At 45.8% G+C, this 21,673-nt stretch overlaps 1 protein-coding gene across 2 annotated transcripts in view; it reads left to right on the top strand.

Moving 5' to 3' along the window:
• Window positions 1–3,826, top strand: part of KCNQ3 (potassium voltage-gated channel subfamily Q member 3) — a 217,361-nt gene extending 213,535 nt beyond the window's left edge. For both annotated transcript variants that reach the window (XM_053250572.1, XM_053250573.1), the window contains one exon: window positions 615–3,826. In XM_053250572.1, the coding sequence (XP_053106547.1) occupies window positions 615–1,343 (729 nt within the window). In that variant the 3' untranslated portion in view covers window positions 1,344–3,826. The remainder of the gene's footprint in view (window positions 1–614) is intronic.
• Window positions 3,827–21,673: the final 17,847 nt, after the last annotated feature.

Here is a 21,673-nt window from a genome sequence, read left to right as displayed (position 1 = left end):
TTCCTCACGGTTGACAAAGAGGAGGGATAGTGGCGTGTCACTGTCTCTCATCATGCTGTGGTTCTGATGGATGCTCCCTTCCTCCAGATGTGTACTCCTTCCTTGCTTGCTGCCAGCACTCACATCTGATGGATGGACATGAGCTGAAGGGAGGACGGGGTGCATTGCTTCTTCTTGCTCCCATCCTCCAGCAATGTATCTCTTCCTTGCTTGCTGCTTGCAGCTCCCATCTGTCCATCAGACATGAGCTGGAGACAGGCAGAGTGTGTACTGGGAAGGGAAGGAGAGGGAAAAGAGGGGCAGCAGCAGTGGACTCCGACTTAGGAGGGAGTCAGATGGTGGTGTGAGCTGGAGGCAGCAAGCAAGGAGTGGGTGCAATGCTCATGTCCTCCTCCAGCAACATGCTCCCTCCTGCTTGCTGCCTGCAGCTCTCATCTGTCCACCAGACTTGAGCTAGGTGCAGGCAGAGTGTGCACTGGGAGAGGAAGGTGAAGGGACAGAGGGAGGTGGGTAGGTGGCAGCGGGCACCTGCAGTGCAGGGCAGCCCTGTGTGTGCCTTGCCTCAGATGTCTACTTCCATGGAGCCAGCTCTGCTGATGCTTGTTCTCTTTCAGGTCCATGACATGGGGAAGAAACTGGATTTTTTAGTCGACATGCACATGCAGCACATGGAGCAGCTGCAAGTCCAAGTCATGGAGGTGTGCCCTTCAAAAGAAACTGCCTCTCCAGCAGAGGATAACAGATATTCTGAACTGAAATCCATCATTTACAAATACTCTGAGCCTTCCATTCATGAAATGCCTCCTAGCTTCCACCAAGTCCCGGTGAACAAAGTCACTCCTTTTGGCTTCTCAACACAGGGCCATCACAGTGGTCCACTTTCATTGCCGTTGGGTGGGCAAAACTCCAGTCGGTTTCCAGCCGGCCCATTCTCAACTTCGTACATCGAAAGGCCAACCGTTTTGCCTATACTTACGTTAATTGACTCCCACGTTTCTTACCGGTCACCATCTGGAGATCTCCGGAGCCCACCTCGAGACTGGATCTCTTCTAGGCAGAACCACAGCATGACAAGAGACAGCGACACCCCGCTATCCCTCCTCTCTGTCAACCATGAGGAACTGGAGCGCTCACCAAGTGGATTCAGCATCTCCCAAGACAAAGAAGACTTCCCTTTTGGGCCCAGCGGGGGGTCAAGTTGGATGAAGGAGAAGCGTTACTTAGCAGAGGGTGAAACAGACACGGATACTGATCCTTTTACTCCGAGCGGCTCTATGCCTCTTTCTTCAACAGGGGATGGGATTTCTGATTCAGTATGGACCCCTTCCAACAAGCCGGTTTAAAATTCTCCGTGGGTGGGGGGGGTGATCTTGGGCTGGCTTCTTCTTGTAATGTAAACATAAACTTTGTATATCTCACTATACACCCAAAGCTTCCTAGCTCAAAAACAAAACACCGATGGCTGCACTGCATGCTGGTATTAGTGGTTAATCATTCTGCACCATTCCATACGGCCGATTAATGCGGTTTTGCTCATGCTGCCAAAACTAAGTGGCTTAGTTTTGAGCATGATTTTGCATGACTTTACACTATAAATGGTACAGATCATTTCTTCTGTAATTAAAATAGCAAAAAAAATATTGTTTTTTGGTACACCAACAGTTGGGTCCATGCCAGGCAAGAACATAATGCCGTTACATGCTACATTTCTGTAAGCAGAGCAAAATCAAGAACAAGTTTCTAGAGCAATGCCCTTTGCAGAATATATATATATGTCTGTTTCTGGAATATTCCCTCCACTATTTAAATCTTGGTTAAGCATTTTCATTCATTTGATTTCTATACCGCCCTTCCAAAAATGGCTCAGGGTGGTTTACACACAGAAATAATAAATAAATAAATAAGATAAGATAAGATAAGATAAGATGAATCCCTATCCCCAAAGGGCTCATAATCTAAAAAGAAACATAAGATAAACACCAGCAACAGTCACTGGAGGTACTGTGCTGGGGGTGGATAGGACCAGTTACTCTTTCCCTGCTAAATAAAAGAGAATCACCACGTTAGGTGCCTCTTTGCCAAGTTAGCAGGGGTTATTTTGCCATTGCTGCAGCAATCATGCGTGTTAATTCTGCCCATCCAAACTTCAATTTATTTGACATTTGGGGACGTTCCTCATGCTTTTCTGATACCTGATGTTACATATACATAGGTACTAGGCCTGTGCACTCTGAGAATTGTTGAATCTGATCCCACAGGAAAATTGTCAGTAGGGACCGACATGCCCATCCGCCCCAACTGTCAGGTAGGGTTGGATCAGAAATCTGACCATTTTCCAACATTCCATTTTTGGTATTTAAAAGTTACAGTTTTCCCTTTAACTTATACATCTCCAGCAGGTGAAAGAGAAGCCATCTCTCAGCTGAGAAACTGCTTCTCTTTCATGTGGTTGGGTCCAACAGGCATATTGGAACACCAACAGGAGGGGTTTTAGTCTGGGTTCCTACTTTTCATGGCAGAACTCCTTCCTATAATAATAATAATATAAAGAGCCCCTGGTGGCGCAGTGGTAAAACTGCCGCCCTGTAACCAGAAGTTTGCAAGTTCTATCCTGACCAGGGGCTCAAGGTTGACTCAGCCTTCCATCCTTCCGAGGTCGGTAAAATGAGTACCCAGAATGTTGGGGGGCAATATGCTAAATCATTGTAAACCGCTTAGAGAGCTTCCAGCTATAGAGCGGTATATAAATGTAAGTGCTATTGCTATTGCTATTGCTATAATGCCCAACAGAGAGCATATCGGGTCCATCATGCCTATTGGACTGACCCAACTGCATAGCCCTGGTAGGTACTTCCATAGAGCTTAAGCATTTGCCTAGGCGCTTAATTTTCATTGGTCTCAATGGGGCTTCTAAGTGCCGAATAATCTGAATTGTGCCAATGCCTCACTCACCTTTGAGCCCCAGTCTCATTTAACTCAATGGGGTTAAAGCCATTTCTGTTAGCTGAAGCTGATTTATTGGTTTGAGTGGTTTATTGGTTTAAATAAGATGTTATGTATCAACATTATTCAGCTTGTGTCCAGTTCCTCTTGGCTTTAAGAGTCAGGTCACATTTCATGTGTTCTGTATTTATCCTTGTGTTCTTGTGCTGTGACAACACAGTATGTCAAGTATGAAGGGGAGATGCAAGTTGCAAAACTCTAGGGGGCACCGTGAACATGCTCTGGGGAGCCAAGATTGGCTGAAGCTCCCTATCCTAATAGGGAACACAACTTTAAACATGGCAGATATGCCTGCCTCCATAAAATGGGAATCAGCTCTAAATCCCATTGAATGCTTAAAGAGCATGTAACAGTGTTCTTAAGTTCTGATGATTTCAATGTGATTTGCATGGACTTAGTGTCTGCCATATATGATGGATGGTTAACAGCAATTGTCTTGCTATCTGGGCTAAGCATATACTGTACAAAAGGAGTGCACTTCATCCAATCTGCTGCATTTTCTACCTGGTTATGTGCCCTGAAATTTGCAATGTTTTGAAAGGGTTTAGGGTTTTATCCCCTGAAGGGTCTGCTGTAAGGAGTTTCAACTTCCTCTTGAAATGGTGGTTCCTTTCTGTGGTAGAATCTTACCTTCCTGCTGCTCATAAATTATTGCAAAAACTGGCACCCACTTGAACACAGCAAAGATTGTAGCATGATCCTACTGAGATCAGCAAGCAATTTGCTCTGGGTTTTAGTGGCACCAAACATTTCAGCCAGTCACACAAAGGAGAAAGTGGCCCAGGTACAGGTGAAACTCGGAAAATTAGAATATCGTGCAAAAGTCCATTAATTTCAGTAATGCAAATTAAAAGGTGAAACTGATATATGAGACAGATGCATTACATGCAAAGCGAGATAAGTCAAGCCTTAATTTGTTATAATTGTGATGATCATGGCGTACAGCTCATGAAAACCCCAAATCCACAATCCCAGAAAATTAGAATATTACATGGAACCAAGAAGACAAGGATTGTAGAATAGAACAATATTGGACTTCTGAAAAGTATAAGCATGCATATGTATTCAGTACTTGGTTTGGGCCCCTTTTGCAGCAATTACTGCCTCAATGCGGCGTGGCATGGATGCTATCAGCCTGTGGCACTGATGAGGTATTATGGAAGACCAGGATGCTTCATTAGCGGTCCTCAGCTCTTCTGCATTGTTTGGTCTCATGTCTCTCATCCTTCTCTTGGCAATGCCCCATAGATTCTCTATGGGGTCAGGTCAGGCGAGTTTGCTGTATACTTTTCAGAGGTCCGATATTGTTCTATTCTACAATCCTTGTCTTCTTGGTTCCATGTAATATTCTAATTTTCTGGGATTGTGGATTTGGGGTTTTCATGAGCTGTACGCCATGATCATCACAATTATAACAAATTAAGGCTTGACTTATCTCGCTTTGCATGTAATGCGTCTGTCTCATATATCCGTTTCACCTTTTAATTTGCATTACTGAAATTAATGGACTTTTGCACAATATTCTAATTTTCCGAGTTTCACCTGTAGCTCTGTATGTTCATTAATAACTCTTTTTGTGGGCAATACGTATAGTGGAATGGTTTAATTTCCCACACCTCAGTTTTCACAGCAGTAAAATGGGGCTAATTACACATGCCATATGGGATTGAGTGAGGCTCAGTTTGTACATGTACATAAAAGCACTTGCAAATCCACATTGGAAAGGCACTTAATCGTTCCTCTTTATTACCTGTGATGTGAACATTTTAGGAACCGCCTACGTGACTGTTGGTAAGGGAATGGCTCTGATGTTGTTCTTTCCACTTATCTTATTGCAGAGGATTAAGACCCAATTTGGACACTTATTGGACCAGCAATGAAATTTGCATGGTGGAGGAATGGCGGGGCGTGTCCTTCTCTACCACTACAGACTTAAAGTGACATGTGAGATGGGTCCTCCATGCAAGGGCTTAAATGTGGCGACACTATGATCCACCACCTTTCTAGGGAAATAAATATGAATCAAGCTATCATACATACAAGCCTCTGCATTAAGTGACTTGGTCACTTATTACTATAGGTGACCAAAGAGATTATACCTCTGCCAAGCAAATGTCATCACCAGCCCAAAAGGAGTCTGAACCGAGCCTAAATCAAGGCATAAATCTGAATAGCTCTCTTAACTCCTTTGCAAGAATTATAGCAGAGTTCCTGGCTGTCTAAGTGATGTGGTTCCTTTTCCACCAGTGGCCATTACAAAAGCTGCACATCATCAGTAGGGTAAAGCTAACTTGTCTCATGACTGCCTTGAGACAGGTTAGTTTTACACTACTGATAATGTGTTGCTGCAGTAGTAATCCAACAAGAGATGTGCATGAAATGGATTTTTTTATTTGTTTTTAATTCAAATCGAATTCTGAAAATTCGTTTTGAATTCAAATCACATTGGAATGCATTCTGGAAATTTGATTTGAATTTGAATTGATTTGTCCCTGTTTTGGTGCATTTTTTAACCAATCAGGGAGCCTGAATGGTTTCTTTAAAAAGCACCAAACAGCTCTTGAGTTGAATTGATTTGAATTCAAATCGATTTGCACATCCTTATCCTGCTCAGTATGAGAGCAACCACAGGTTCAGACCTTAGAAAAGCTGCCCCATGGACCACAAAAATGACACCAATTTTTAATAACATTTTGTGATGATGGGTCATGTGAAGGGAGCTTGGAATTAACAACTTTGATAATATGCTGATACCTGTAATGTGCTACTGTCGTCATAACTCTTGCTGCCAAATGGTTTTGTATGTTGGCGCTGCCATTCAAAAGAGATGCAAACCGTGTCTATAGCATAGGTGGGATATTCTTTGAACTTATGAATATGGCTGATGTGTTAATTAACATGGCAAACCACCATTTTTAACGCAAATGATAATGCCTAAAAATGTAACTAACTTAATTTAACTGAATTCCTTTTTCTGTGAACAGAGGCAGGCCTAGTGGTACCAGTGACGATCCCCATTGTGGCCCTGGAGAAATGCAATGCCCTGCCTCTTTTCTTGGGGACAAGACCTTTCTCACAATACAAAAGAGAGGAAGTGGTATTTCTTAGAGTGTGAAGCAGTTAACATTTTAATATGTGTAACACAGGTCAGTGTGAGCATCATGTAGAAAATGGGAAATTAATAACTTGTGTTAAGCTTCGTTTATACGCGATCTGGGAAGGATGAGGGGTACTGGTTTCTCCCCCTTCCTCTTCCTTTGTGTGAAAAAGATGGCATCACATCTGGCATCATGATGTCGTCTTCTTCTTCTTCTTCTTCTTCTTCTTCTTCTTCTTCTTCTTCTTCTTCTTCTTCTTCTTCTTCTTCTTCTTGTGATTCCTAATTGGTTAGGATCATGGGAGGGTTTACAAATGGTACTGAGAATGCCACTTTTGAAAATTGTTAATATGGGTCAGAATGCAGAAGAGAGTGATTTTCATATCTAAATTTAATTCTAGTTAGTCTAGATTTTCCATTTGAATTACAGACAGGAACTCAAATGTTGATTCAACTGTCATCGGGTCTGTGTCCATTCTCTTGTGGGTGAAGTGGGTGCCAATGGGAACTCCCCCCACAAGACAAGTTGCACGCACAGAGGACCCTGATTTAAATCTGCACCACAATGGGCCCCTGCCATAATCCCAATCCATGGGAGGCCCAATCTAGCTGCTATTTAACATTTTTAAAAAATCAGGCATGTGCTTAAAAGTCACATACTGAAAGTAATGTGTAGCTTGATACATATTTTCCCTGTGTGTGCACCATTAAGCTTGACTGGGCTATTATCCTATTTATATACCAGAATCATGGGCTGATTCCATCCATTTTCTATCCATGATGATGGGGAAAAAATACAAAAAATCAACTTGGCAGGTCAACTGACAACGGTTTTAAATGTTAGGGCTGTCTCATGGGAGTCATTTTAAATTGTTTCACGTGAATGCTCTATTCTCATGAAACTGGGCTCTGTGATGCTGTCTTTAGTGGGCTTGGCTTTGCATCGGGAAGGAGGAAGAAAGTGAACAGGTACAAAGGGACTAAAGAAGTAACACTTACGGGTTAAGCTTTGTTTTTTAAAAAAGCAGCACATCAGCTAAACAGCACTGCCACTTTGGAAACCAGGTACAACTGCAAGAGCAGCATTAATTTAGCATCATTATATGGAGTCAGAGGGAGAGGCATTCTTTAGGAATGGCCAATCTCTGGACAGGGGCTGGAAGTATATTTTGCCACATGAAACAATTACTATATTTTGTCTCAGTTGGCTCTAGGAGTTATCTTAAAGTGTAGACTTTAATGCTGATCCCATTTAAGGAGGGTGTCTTTCATGAAAAGGGCCGGCTAGGGTTGCACATGCATAACTGTATTTTGCTGCCACTGGATCAGAGCAAAAGTCTGGCAGTGGCGGGCAGTGAAACTGCCTGTGTGGGGCAGCGAAACAGAAAGTTGCCTAGATGGTTGTTTGGCAAATTGGGTTGGCTGTTTGACACTTTGATGCCTTCATCTTCATTGTGTGTTCCCTAATTGGCTGGGAGCGAACAGTGGATTAGCCCAAGTGGGGGGAGGAGATTGGCACAAAGCAGCCGCCGATTGGGGAAACCGGGAGGCTATTCACATGAGCTGCCCAACCCGAGCTGCTTGTGTGGCGCTCCAGGGATGTTGCTGATTCCGGCACTTCCACCCCGCTAGCTCAACTTTTAACCCTGGCCCTTAAACTGGGTTAGAAGGTGTGATCACGCCCTCAACCACAGGTTCAGGATTGTGTATGTGCTGAGGCTGCATACAGCCCGGACACACAGAGTCGGGCGCCTAGAGAACGCAACTCATGGGGGAATCTGTCAATGCACTGTGCGCGCCTCACGGTGCATTATGGGATTCCTGAGACGCGTTTCCCCTGTTTCCTGGGACTCATTACCCTGGGACTCATTTCCCATTTCCAGTGATTCACGCTGCCAGGAGCAGCATGGATCATGTGGGTGTGCCCCAGCATGCCAAAGAGGAGCTCCTTACTCATCTGGGTGGAAGGTAGGTTGAAACTTGCCTCCCCTTCCCCTGCCCTCCTTGCCTCTATTATGGTCATGAGAATAACCTTAACAGCTGTGAACAAGTGCAGAATTTTATGAAAGAGTGGGATGTATGGGGGTTTTGTTTTGTTTTGTTTGTGGACAACCGGCTCATGGCAACTTTTGTATTGAAGATTGTACTTCATGATAACTTGGCTCTGCGCTTGAATTTTTTTCTGTCTCTTTTTGAATGAAACTGGACAAGATTTTAATTTGGGCTGCAGGGATGAATAAAGAATTGCTTTAGGACCCTGTTCTGGCTCCTCAGAGGCTGAGTTCGCCATGCCTGTTTTAAAATGGTTGGACACACAAGCCCTATTCAGACATTATGTTGTACGAGTGTACAGATGTCTGAACACTTGTACACATTACTGTGTCAATGACTGTGCTACATTCATTTAAAAAGTGATCCTTGGTAGAGGCCCCTCAAATGCATGGGTACAGATAGAAAGCATACTGCTGTTCCTATGTCCAACATAACATCTGTATAATATACCTGTGTACAGATCTGTATCCAGACCCGTTCACACACTATGTTCAGCACACTCGTACAATGAGTGCACAGTGTACACATGTACAGATCTGTACACAGGTACAGCCAGTCACGTTATGCTGAACTCAGGAACAGAAGTACACTTCCTCTCTGAAACATGTATTTGAAGAACATATATCCAGGTTCACTTTTGAAATAACATGGGTACAACCATTCACACAAACACATGTACAAAGTGTATGGATATCTGTACATTCACACAGCATAATGTCTGAATTGGGCTCCTGTGTACACTGTACACTTGTTTTAAAACTTGCATAGATTTTTGCAGTATACCAATAAGTATGAAATGCCTTACACCCCACCTTTCCTCTACTTACAAAAACCAACTAAGCTTACAGTGCATAATCATAATAAAAACTAACAATATCAAGGGGGAGAATACAAAACAATGTTCTGGTATAATGTGCCTGAAAAGAGAAATAGAAAGGAACAAAAAAGAAAAAGGATTTGGAGGAAGGAAAAGCAGTGGGCCAGAGAGCACAGCATGTTGTTAATTATCATCATCATCATCATCATCATCATCATCATCATCATCATCTTTATTTGTTAGCCATCCCATAACAAATTGTTCTCTGGGCAGCTTACAACACACATTAAAACATGAGATAAAAACACATAACACATTAAATCATAGCATTGGACCTAACATTGGACCTATTACATTACCTGAGCCATTTTGGAAGGGCGGTATACAAATCAAATAAATAAATAAATAAATAATAAATCAGAGGTCCAGCATGTTGTTCATGCTGGACCTCTGAAATCTTTTGTATAGTACAGGGATTCTCAGTTCAACTTTGTGTCCCCTGATGTTGTTGGACTACAACTCCTATCATCCCCAACCACAATGGCCGAAGAGATTATGAGAGCTGTAGTCCTGGCTTAGCAAAAAGGTCCAGGAGAGGCCAGGGATTAATAGTAGAGCCCATGCTTTGCATGGGTATGGTCACATGTTCTCTTTAAAGTCCCTGTAATTTGAGATCAATCATCCCCCTTTTAATGGCTCCATGGGATCTTCTTTTTCCTAGTACAACCTGGCTCCTTCCCAAAGTTCATCTCAGAAATCCCATATCAGAGGTTTCCAAGAGGTAGCACTGGGACGGGAAAATTCCTCCAACATGATATGGGGCTTCTGACATTACAGTAGGAGAAGGAGTCACACTGCACCAGCTCCCAAGTTGTAATGTGAACCTAGGTGAGGGGACATCAATTCATACTAAGAGGAAAGTTGACTTCAAAAATCTGAGGCCTGTTCCAAACAAATTATTGATTACTTCATGAAACAGTTGGACTGTACCATCTCAAAATGCATGTGCCTATTTGAACTTTCCCCCACTGGGAGGAAAAACCCAAACACCTAGGAATCATATCAGGAAGAGATTAAAACTTGGCTTACCTCCCCCTCCTGACATCTATTTTTCATTTCTTTTTTCCTATTTTCAAGGAATTTATTTATTGTTTAATACAGGAAAGGAGGACCTTGCAACCTCACATTGAATTTTATTTATTTATTTATTTAATACATTTTTATACCACCCAAAACTTGTGTCTCTTAAAATAATTTTACAATTAAAATCATCTAAACATTAAAATCATTAACATTAAAATCGTTTAAAACCAACATCAAAAATTAAAACCATAAATCTAATTAAAAGCCTGGGTAAATAAATGTGTCTTCGGTGCCTTTTTAAAAGTTGCCAAAGATGGGGAGGTTCTTGTTTTAACAGGGAGCATATTCCTCCCTGTTGAAATAAGGAAGCATATAAGCGTGTGTGTCTTTTCTCTCTCTCCCCTTCCCACTGCTACCGGCTTGCTCTGGAGTAAGTCTTCTTGATCTCAAGGAAACTTGCTCCTGGGTAAGTCCACTCTGCCATCAAATGTTCCAGCTGGACTCTTTCTCTTTACTACTGTTGAGACACAGAGACTGGATTTTCTTTTCGCTGAGAACCACGCGTTTAGCCAGAGCAAATCTGGAAGTTTGGCAAAATGTCATTGTGAGTTGTGGAAGGCCCGTTGTCATCTTGATTGACTTTTGCTAACCTTTTCTTAATCATTTTAATGTCCTTTAAAAATCCTACAGATGTTCCACCGGAACAAGAGCCACCAAATTAGCCTAGAGGCAACATCCAATAGCGTCTCTCTTGTCAACCTCAAGGGGACCTTTTCAAATGCCTGTTCTAACAGAGCCAATGCAAAGATGAAGACCCTGGCTTACATGGCAGGAAACCACTGATCTGCGTGAGTGACAAGCCACTCTACAATCCCACGTGTGCAGTTTGCGGAGGCGGGGCTGCTCCACTGGCTCTAAAGAGTGCATAGTCACAGTTGCAACCGTGTTCCCATTGGGAATGATGGGAGTACTGTCACAACGGTGATTTATGCCATGCTGTTTAGCCACGGATCAGCCCCACCTCTGCCAGCTGTGCAGGTGGGCTGTAGAGTGGCTCACAAGTAGCGTATGGATCAGCAGTTTTCTGCAATGTATGCAAGCCATGCGCGTGCATGCCATGGTTTGGACTGCAGCAGGCAAAAGTATATGTAAGATGCTCCTATGCACATTTACTTGGGAGAACTCTCTATTAAGTACATTTCTGGGTCAATAGGTGCAGGATCGGGTTGTAAGGTGGTATGCCTTTGCACACTTATTAGAGAGCCTAGCCCCCTCTTTCAGATGTTATGAGCACCCTGGGCCCTTACCGTTAAAGCAGACAAAGAAGTCCCACTGGCCTGCTGTGAAGCATCCCCTTGTGTCAAGGATCACAGTTACAATGGCACCCCCTTCAGGTGAACGGCACCCTAACTGGGATCGTTGGCATGAGGGGGTGATTGACAACGGGGAGGAGGGACTTCCTCCCCATTTTTGCCCACTGCAACCACGTGTGCCTGCGGTGCTCATAATGTCTGAAGAGGGCTCCAGTCTCATTGAACTGAAGAACTGAGTAAACATACACAGATCTGGGCTGTGATCCTAGGAATGTTTATTGGAGCATATGTTGCCTTATCACAATTGCCACACAGCTGCAATCCTAAGCCTTACTGAATCCAGCAGGAGTTACTTCCAAGTAAACATGCACAGGATCAAGTGGTAGAAGTGTCTGGGAATAGGTAGTTGGTGGCCTGGGGGCACTTTGGTTAGAGTGTTGGACTGGGACCATGGAGATCCAAGTTCAAATCTCCATTCAGCCATGAAACGCATTGGGTGACTCTGGGCCAGACACTTCTCTCTCAGCCTAACCTACCTCACAGGATGGTTGTGAGGATAAACATAACCATGTTCACTGCTCTGGCCTCCTTGAGGGACAAGTGAGATATAAACATAAAAATAAAAAATGAAATTACTCCCCATCCAAGACCTTTCCCCTTAGAATGTGTGGCTTCCACTGGAAAGTAAGTTGGTAGGGAGAGCTAGTTCCCTGAGGGTGAGAGCTTCCAGTGTGAGCAGGTACTTCTGCCCATTTCCATGTGGTCTGAATCTGCCAACCTCCAGTTCCCAAGCCACACTTCCCTCTGCCACCAACATTCCCCACCCAACTTGAAATGTAGGTTAGGAATGTATGGTTCACGGAGGAAAGTGCAGCTTGGGAACTAGAGGTTGACAGGCTCAGATGACCCAGAAATCAGTAGAACTAGTTGCTTGCTCTCGGAGCACATGCTTGCTGGGAACTAGAGATTCCCACCAACTTACTTTCTGGTGCTTGTGAGAAGCTGCCCTATATATCTTAGCCACTCTCTCTTGCATGAGCTGACCCAGAAAAAGGAATCTGGCAAAGAGCACCTCTGTAGTTCTTGCCGCTGCTGCTATTGTTGTTGCTGCTATCATTTATTTGGAAAATTAAAGCAGGCCCTAACCGAAGGCTTATAATTGAAATCTGCTGCCTCTCACACTGGGGAGAAGAGGGTTAAGAGCCTTTTACCAGTGCCTAGACTAGGGGTAAGCAGTAATGCCTCTCAAACGTCACCAGCCCATTCACAGGTGGCAAAAGGCTCCTTTAGAGTTTAGTCTGAAGGCTCTCCATACACATGAGCAGTGGGGAAAGGGGGGGAAAGTCTCCCCACCACCACCACCGCCACATCACTCATTGCCACGCCCCATCTCTCAAGGGTCCAACAGGGCTTTTCTGAAGAGGGAAAAGCCCTCTCCGTGATGGCAGATGGACCTGTGATTGCAAGAGTACCCCTCACACAGGGAGGAGTGATGTGGTTGAGGTACGGCTTCCTCCCTCTTCGCCCCGCCACTCCCAGGTATGGTGAGCCTTCAGACTAAAATCTAAAGGAGCCTAAAGCTGAGGAGTCATTTCAGCAATTTTTGGAGGTGGAGGATTGGAATGGGAGTGGAAGGAGCAGCTTGCTGGTGCTGGCCATAGTGCTCTTCCAGGTGGCCAACAGTTATCATTTCCCCCCTCAAATTCCCCTCTCGGATTGGCCCTCTCTGATGTTGCTGTGTCCTCCTAAGAGGGAATTTGGAGGGAGTTGGCAACCGCCAATCAGTGGCCAGCGGAAGAAGCGCTGCTGTAAAAAAAGGTTGGTGGCCAAAAGTAAGCAAGCTGGGGATAGTTGCTCCTTCCTTTCTCCCAACTCCCCCTGCCCACCCAAATCTGAGCTGAAATTTATCAGCCGAGAACATTTGGCTAGTCCTAGCCCAGAAAGGCATGGGAGTGAGCCAGTCAGTGGAGCCAATACTATGATCCCTTCAGCCCTTGCTAGATTCAAAATAAAGTGCTTCTTAAAATTTACTTACTCCAGGGACTCCAAACAATCTCCCTTTGACAAATGGCGTGGTCTAATCCCACCTCTCCCCCCGCCCGGCCCCCGCACCAAAGTGCAGCCCTGATTGTTCAGAACAAACTCTTCACATTCGATGATCACCTGTGTTTTGTTTTCTAGCGTAGAGCCTATTGTTCATCGAACTTGTATGTGTGCCTTGCTCACTCAAGCTATTTCTCCATGCTACAAACAGATGCTTTTCCGATTCTGGCTGACAAGGGAAAACAACTTTTATACAAGTGGCCTTTAGTGCTCTCTCTTCTATTGTTTCCTGTACTTTTTAAACGGTATGTGTAATTTATATTCCAGCACTGTCCAACATTTGAACAACTTTAATATCTTTATTTCAATATATATACCGATATATATAATGCAAATAATAATTCTTACCTTTTTTTATGTTCTGTCTTTAAGAAAACCTGCACCACTTATTAATAAATAAATAGAAATTTCAATTACTCGCAGTCTAGAGGGATCTTATTTCTCTTTTAAAATATGTTGGGCATCACAGTAGGATTCACAAAGAAAGGGGGACTGGAAAAAATGTCCTTCCACTATAGCACCAGGGTAGCATTAAGAAAAATGTCCACCAATGATGATAATGGCTTACATGCAGCCTAATTCTGCAATAGTGCAAGGATGTTGCACTAGTGAGTTCAAACAGCTGACATACTGTGCAATGTTATGCACACTGTGGAATGTAACATTTCTGAAGATGCACAAGAGTGCTGCTTCACAAGTGCAAATATTGCACAAGCAGAGTTGTATAACTGTGAGGCCATTATATATAGGCCAAACTCAGATGTAATAGGAAACAGGAGGCTACTTCACCTTTGATTTCCATAGCCACACATCTGAATGCTGGAAATTGGAGTTAATGGTGAAAAAGGACCCACAGTATCTCTTCCTGAACTCCACTCTGAACCTTCCGTCAGAGTGGAGTTTTGCGGTGCTCGCATTGCATCTGAGTACTGGCACCACAGTTTCAGCCCTACGGAACTGGAGTTGAGAGATGAAGCTCCTCCCTCAACTCCGGCCCGATTGGCTGTGTGGGCTGTCCTTCTATCAAGGAGGAAGGCCACACAGCCAGCTCCCCCACCTCTCTGCAGTCTTGCTGACTGCAGAGGGGCAGCTCTCCTGAACGTCCAAATTTGGAGAGGAGAGCAGAGTGGGGGGCACAGGTCCATTGGACCCGCAGTTCCGCATTATGTGCGAATTCAGCCATAATGTCCTGGCCTTCATGTAACTCAGTTTGCACAATTTTTGTGTTTCCATGATGTGCAGGACATTATGCAGTATGTCAGACACTAAGTCGGGAGTTTGCATTTCGTACTAGTCCAATCCGTGGCACACCTCATTATGAAACTTCTTCCACAGTCTGTATATGTTGCAGGGAATGATGTACAGCTCTCCACTATTCTTTTGCAAGCACACCACTTGCACAGCTGAACGGAGACAGCAAGAAACTGAGCATCCTCTCAGCTACGCAGTTCTTACATGGGTGCATCTTTTTTATTGCACTAGTGCATTGTCGATCTGGATGTTAGCCAAGAATAATACAAGGAGGCGGCTCAGCTTGGCCTAGGCTGCACTAGGGATGTGCATGGAACCAGCTGGCCTGGTCCGGTTTGAGTCCAGACCGGACTTGAACCCGACCGGGCCAGTTCGGTCCAGCACCCCCTCAAACCTCCCTGGTTCAGTTTGATCCAGGGGTGGTGGTGGTGGTGTTTGTGGACCATTTTAGTAAAAAATATCTTACCTTATTCCCCCTCAGAGGAGTCTCAGGAAGTGGGGGAGTCCGCGGAAGCTCCCCTTCCCCCCACCGACTCTCTCCATTGCCCCCTCTGCCCGGTTCGGCCGGCTCTTCGGTCGGTTTTCAGCTTTTACCCAGCGGCCCGGCAGTCATTTTGGAGACCATATGCCTGCAATTTTAAAAATTATTTATTGTTCATTTTTTATTTTACTAAAATGGTCCGTGAACTCCCTGAACATTTGGGGGTATTTGGTCTGGGGTCAGAGAGAACAGGGGATGGTTCGGTTCGACCCCGAACTGTCGAAAACCGGTTCGATGTTGAACCTGTTCGACATCAAACCTGTTTGCACATCCATAGGCTTTACAGGTGAAGCACTGGGATTGAGCTTGATCCTGGCACTTCCCCTGTGCTTAGCCCCACTTCTGAATCCAGTGTTTAGTTGAATTTAAGGGTATCTGTGTTTTGCTTAACCTTGGTTGGCTATCATGTACATGATCGCTGCCGGGTTCAACAGCTTCCCCCAGTCTGCTGCCACTTCTGGCAGCAAGCCAGGTGAAAGAGGTGTCCCACGATGCATGGCAGCTGCTCTAATGCGAGCAGCCACTTCGCTTGTAGCGCAGGGCGTCCTGGGATGTGGAAGGGGGGAGTCTTCCTGCTCCCAGCTTTTGCCTTCACCGCCCCACTGCTCATGTGGGCATGTGGCATGGCAAAGGCAAGAAAGGCCACCAGTTTTCTGCCAGGGAAGTCAGACAAGCTCCAGAATTCCCCACAGGCCACGAAAGCGGCAGCCAAAAGTCGTGTGTACTCCCTGGAGCAGTCCATAGGTTTAACTAGTCCCACAGCAAATGCTCATAGACGGAACACAACACAAAGATCCTGACAGAGAATGCCTTTCTCTGGCCTTTGTCCCCAGAGGTATACTGCTTCTTAACATGGAGGTTCTGCGCCTTTCTTCATTCTTCCTTTAGCAATTGATTGAAATGTCCCCAATTCCAGTAAACACAAAAGCTAAAGACTAGAGCCCTGAGAAAGTTCGTTGCGCCGTTTATTTGAGCTGTGCCTCCCTCAGAAATGCACGATTGCCCCCCTGTAAAGCTCCTTGTTCGCTGTCTGAGGGAAACAGCAGAACGATCTAATTGCGCCTCGCTTTGCAGCCGGGCAGAGCTGAAACGGCCAAGTCCTGAAACGAAATGGCCATGTGATGTACTTCCTGCTGAAAGTCAAATTATCTTCACATCCAAACTTCAAACACTTTGGCCGATGTCCCAGGGAACACCTTTATTCCTCAACTGGAGAGGCTTGATGGATGATTATCCTGGCTGCTTTCGTTACCCAGCATAATTGATGAAATATTAAGCAAGGGTCAATGGCAACAAAACCTCCAAGGGGGTACATTTAGACATATCAGCAACTGTTGCTTCCTCCAAGGTATTCAGTCACCATCCACAAAACCTGCCTTTATTAGAGAGGTTTCTCTCACCTTGTTCAGCAAATGCAGGCTGAACAACTCTCACACAACCAGAGTTGTGGGGGCGGGGAGCATAACTGGGCAACTGCGGAGGGCCCAGGGTCCTCCAAAGGGCCCATTGCTGAGCTCTGAAACCACCTCTGGGCCTGTGTGTGGAGGACCACTGGAGAGGGCAGAACATCTGCTTTGCATGCAGAAGGTCCCAAGTTCAGTAGCTGGCATCTCAAAGTAGGGCTGGGAGAGACTCCTGCCTGAAACCTTGGAAAGCTGCCGTCTGTCAGTGTAGACTGCAATGAGTTAAACAGACCAATGTTCTGACTCATACGAGGCAGTGTTGGGGTCCCCTTTTAGGGGTCCCCTAGTCCTCCCAGCTAACCTGGGCAAGACAGCCTCCCGTCCCCTGTGAGATACTTGCCAATTAACAAGAGGCGAGAAAGGAGATCTTTCAGTTCCTTTATTCAGCTGAGCAAAGCAACCGGACGTCACCCTATACACGCAGGCAGAACGTGGCGTGCCCCAGAAAGGGTTACACACAGTTTTTATACCCCTGAACAAACAAGCTTACCCCATTTCCTCCCTCCCCATATAAGGTTATTCCTTCCCCCAGCAAAGTAGCTTTGTTGGCTGTTTTAAGCTTGCTCTGTTTCCCTATACCTTTATCATACACATTTCATAGATTCGCACCTACGCAAGGGCCTCTGACCTTTTATTTCCTCTTCTTGCGGTTTTTCTAGCTGAAGCAATGCACCTATCAGCAGCTAGCTGCTGTTCTGTGGTCGGCACAGAAAAATCCCCTTCTGTGACCTTTACAGCTCAGCAGACAGTCTTCAACTTTCCCCTAACAGTTGCAAGCCTGGTTCCAGAAGCAAAATGGCGTTAGTTAGGCTAACTATTTTTATAGAACCCTTCAGCAGCTTCCTGTGTGTGGTGTTGGTGGAGCAGTTCTCTCGGACCCCATCCAGGTAGGAGAAGGCCCATGGAGGGCAGTTTTCCCAAGCTTTTCAGAAACCTGGAGCTGGCACTGAACTCTCACCTTAATGGAGATTATCAGTTGAGCCTCAGATACAGCCAAAATGGACTTTGGGTCAGAATGGAGCACCTAAGCACCACCTATCCCGCACTCACAGATCAGAAAATTGCTCTTTACTGGACAAAGTGCATCAGTGTTCTGGGCCAGTTTGGACAATACTTATCCACTGCTCCCAAAACATGCAATAAGGCTGAGTGTTTACTGTGAGCATTCTGATCATTCTCCCCTCCCAGTGCTCCAGGAAGACGTCCCCTAATCATGTGGGGAGGACCAGGTGACTAGGGAAAGGTTACCCAGAACACTGAGGAGGGGGGAGGCCATATATGCTCACAGTCTGTTTATGAAGTCCTTATTGCAAATTCTAGGGTCAGCGGATAAAGTATTATCCAAACTGGCACTTGATGTTATATCCTCAAGCCTATTTTACAGCAGAGGAATGAGGTTTACTACTTTTTTTATCTGCCCGCCCCCCCATTATTTAGGGACCGTGTACTCAGTGAACAAGCAAAATGCCAACTGAGTTATAGGAACATAGGAAGCTGCCATATACTCAGTCAGACCATGGGTCCATCTCGCTCAGTACTGTCTTCACAGACTGGCAGCAGCTTCTCCAAGGTTACAGGCAGGAATCTCTCTCAGCCCTATCTTGGAGATGCTGCCAGGGAGGGAACTTGGAACCTAGATGCTCTTCCCAGAGTGGTTCCCTCCATCCCCTGAGGGGAATATCTTCCAGTGCTCACACTTCTAGTATCCCATTCATATGCAAGCAGGGTGGACCCTGCTTAGCTAAGGGGACCAGTCATGCTCGCTACCACAAGACCAGCTTGCCTCTCCTAGAGTCCTGATCGAGAGGATGCATCAGGCCTGAACATGTGTGACCCACTAAGCCAAATGCAGCCCATGGGAGACTCGGGGCAGCTTCACAGGACATGGCCATAAGTAATTTGCCATGAAGCACTGGTTCCTGGCAAGTATACACATTCAGGTTGGGGTGTAGAGCCTCAAGGGGTTTGGCCGGGAGAGCAGGCTTAGGCTGCCCTCTGCACACATGAGCAGTCGCTCATTGCTGGGTGTCCGGATCAGCTGCCAAGATGAGCAGCGGCTTTGGTTGGGCACTCCCATGCCTGGCCGTGGCTTGCTGGGGGAGCTCCAGGGGTCAGGGGAAGGGGATAACCACCATGCAATGCCTCAGCCCCTGGAGCCCCAGGAAGGCACCTTGCAAGTGAGCAAGTGTGCGGTGCCTTCCTGGGGTCCCCCCTCCCTTCTCCCCCCACCTGTCAGCTGTGGCTGCAAGCGCTTGCTCCATTAACCTTGTTGAGTGGGAGGGGCTTTTAGGTGGGCTAGCAGCAGTGGTTCTGACAATCAATAGAAACTGGGCTGGACTCCCTTAGCCTGGTTTCTAGTGATCATGGAATAGCTCCATTTTGTGTCACCTAAACCCAGAGATGATGATGATGATGATGATGATGATGATGATGATGAATTCGATTTCTATACTGCCCTTCCAAAAATGGCTCAGGGTGGTTTACACAGAGAAATAATGAATAAATAAGATGGCTCCCTGTCCCCAATGGGCTCACAATCTAAAAATAAACATAAGATAGACACCAGCAACAGACACTGGAGGTCCTGTGCTGGGGCTGGATAGGGCCAGTTGCTCTCCCCCTGCTAAATAAAGAGAATCACCAAGTTAAAAGCTGCCTCTTTGCCAAGTTAGCAGGGGACAGATGATGGGTTGCCAAGCAGCATCATGGGTTGCCAAGCAACCCAATGATGGGTTGCCAATGATGGGTTGCCAAGCAGCATTTCCCTCTGCCACCTAACATACCTTACCCAACTTCACAGAGGCATAGCAAGGGGATTGGGGCCCATGTTCGCCCCCATCCCTGACTGCCCTGATGGGTGTGTGCAGTGCATGCACAGCAGTGGTACTCCTTGTGTGTGATAACATGTGCAAGGGGGCAAGGCCAGAGCCCCAGAAGGGCCACATGAGCCCTCTGGAGCTCATTACCCAGACATGTTCATGGCTGGGTGCACGTTTTGGTCATTTTCTCCCTCATGAAGACAATAAACAAAATGTGCACCGAGCAACAAACAAGGCTGGGAGATGGCTATTGGCTGGAGCTCGGAGGGAGGGTGAGTCAGGCGGCTCTCAGGAGCTGGGTGGTCTGGGTTCTATGAATCCACCCACCCTATTATGGCTCCGCCCCTGCAACATCAAATCTTGGTTACAGGTGTTGGGTGATGGACAGAAGCACTGTTTGGCAACCTGGAATTTCTGGGTTTGGTGGCATGAGAGGCGCACAATTTGTGGGTTGCAAAGGAGAACACATTCATCAGCAACCAGCGAGTCCCGCCAACTTGCAGCTGTGGACTCTGAAACGGCCCTCATAAGAACATCAGAACATAAGAAGAGCCCAAAGCTGATCAAGTCCAAGGCGCATCTAGTCCAATGATCTGTTTCAGCAGATGCCTTGGGAAGCCACACAACCAGGAGATGAAGGCATGTCCCCTCTCCTGCTGCTGCTTCCCTGCAACTGGTATTCAGAGGCATCCCACCTCTGAATAAAGAGGTAGACTCTAGCCATCAGGATTAGGAGCCATTGTCCTCCATGAGTTTGCCTAAGGCCCACTTAAAGCCATCCAAGCTGGTGACCAGCACCGCATCCTGTGGCAGAGCCCACTGTAAAGGGATAGCAGATAATCAAACAAAACACGCCAACTTATGTGAGGTTTTTAGGTCATTCAGGGGTTTTGCTGCCTGCCTGGGCCTGTAAACAAGGAACATCATCTTCAACAATGTCTGTTTCAGTTGTTCCTATTTATCAGGGCCTGTCTATGGTTTTGTCACCTGTCCCTGGTAAACCATCCCCCATTTTCTGTCAATACTTACATTTGGGGGGTTCCTTGACAAAATATTATGAGTGTGAGTTGCTGGAGTTGTTATTTCTCAGTATTCAGCTCCTTCCACAGAGAATCTCCAGAAGACACATCTCTGAGTGGAGCACTGCTGCATATTGTCCCTAGTGCACATGTGTATAAACACATGCACTTGAACATTAAGGAATAATGGAGCACACAGCTTTGCACACTGCAGCTGCTGAAGGGCATTCTGATCTGGGAAAGCATATTGTCGGACAATTTCTGTTTTTGTAATCTAACTTAACCTTAAGTGGTGCAGCAGGGAAATGCTTGACAAACAAGCGGGAGGTTGCTGGTTCGAGTCCCCCTGGTACTATATTGGGCAGCAGCGATATAGGGATATGCTGAAAGGCATCATCTCATACTGCGCGGGAGGAGGCAATGGTAAACCCCTCCTGTATTCTACCAAAGAAAACCACAGGGCTCTGTGGGTGCCAGGAGTCGAAATCGACTTGTTGGCACACTTTACAATGTAACTTTAATCAAAGAAACAAATGCTGTTTTAATGTTTAAATGTAAGAGAGAGTGCTGCATTCACATGTAATGGAAAACCAGAGTTGAAGGGGCCTGAGGTTGAATTTTTTTGTATGTCCGAATGTGTGCAAGCATGGTTTGGACACAAAAGCGACCCGAGGTTTCCCACCTCAAACTCCAGTTTGAACCTTCAGTTTGTAGTGAGTTTTGCTGCTTCGTGAGTTTTGCTGCTCCTAACTCAGGTTTCATTTTGCAGTCGTTACATCCGAATGGTGCAGTGAGCTCTAACCGGAGTTTCCTCCCTCGCTCTGTCTGCAATTGGTTGTTGGGGCTGTCCTTTATTCCAGAAGGAAGTACATGCAGCCAGTTCTGCTGCCCATTCAGCCAGTTTCCCCTTCATTTCTGTAGTCTCCCTGACTGCAGTTCGGGTCCTGTCCTGTCCGAATGTGGACAGGTAAGTGGGGGGCGGGGCAGAGCCACTGGATTCTTGGTTCCGTGTTATGTGTGAATGCAGTGGCGGCTATGTTGTAGAATAAATGAATACAGCATACAACAGAGGGAGTAGAGCCTTCAGGAATACATAATACAGGGCATTCAAG

This window comes from Hemicordylus capensis, chromosome 4 (assembly GCF_027244095.1).
Source record: "Hemicordylus capensis ecotype Gifberg chromosome 4, rHemCap1.1.pri, whole genome shotgun sequence".
Lineage (NCBI taxonomy): Eukaryota > Metazoa > Chordata > Lepidosauria > Squamata > Cordylidae > Hemicordylus > Hemicordylus capensis.
Note: the sequence above shows the minus strand (reverse complement) of the source record. Positions and strands in the feature narration are given on the sequence as shown.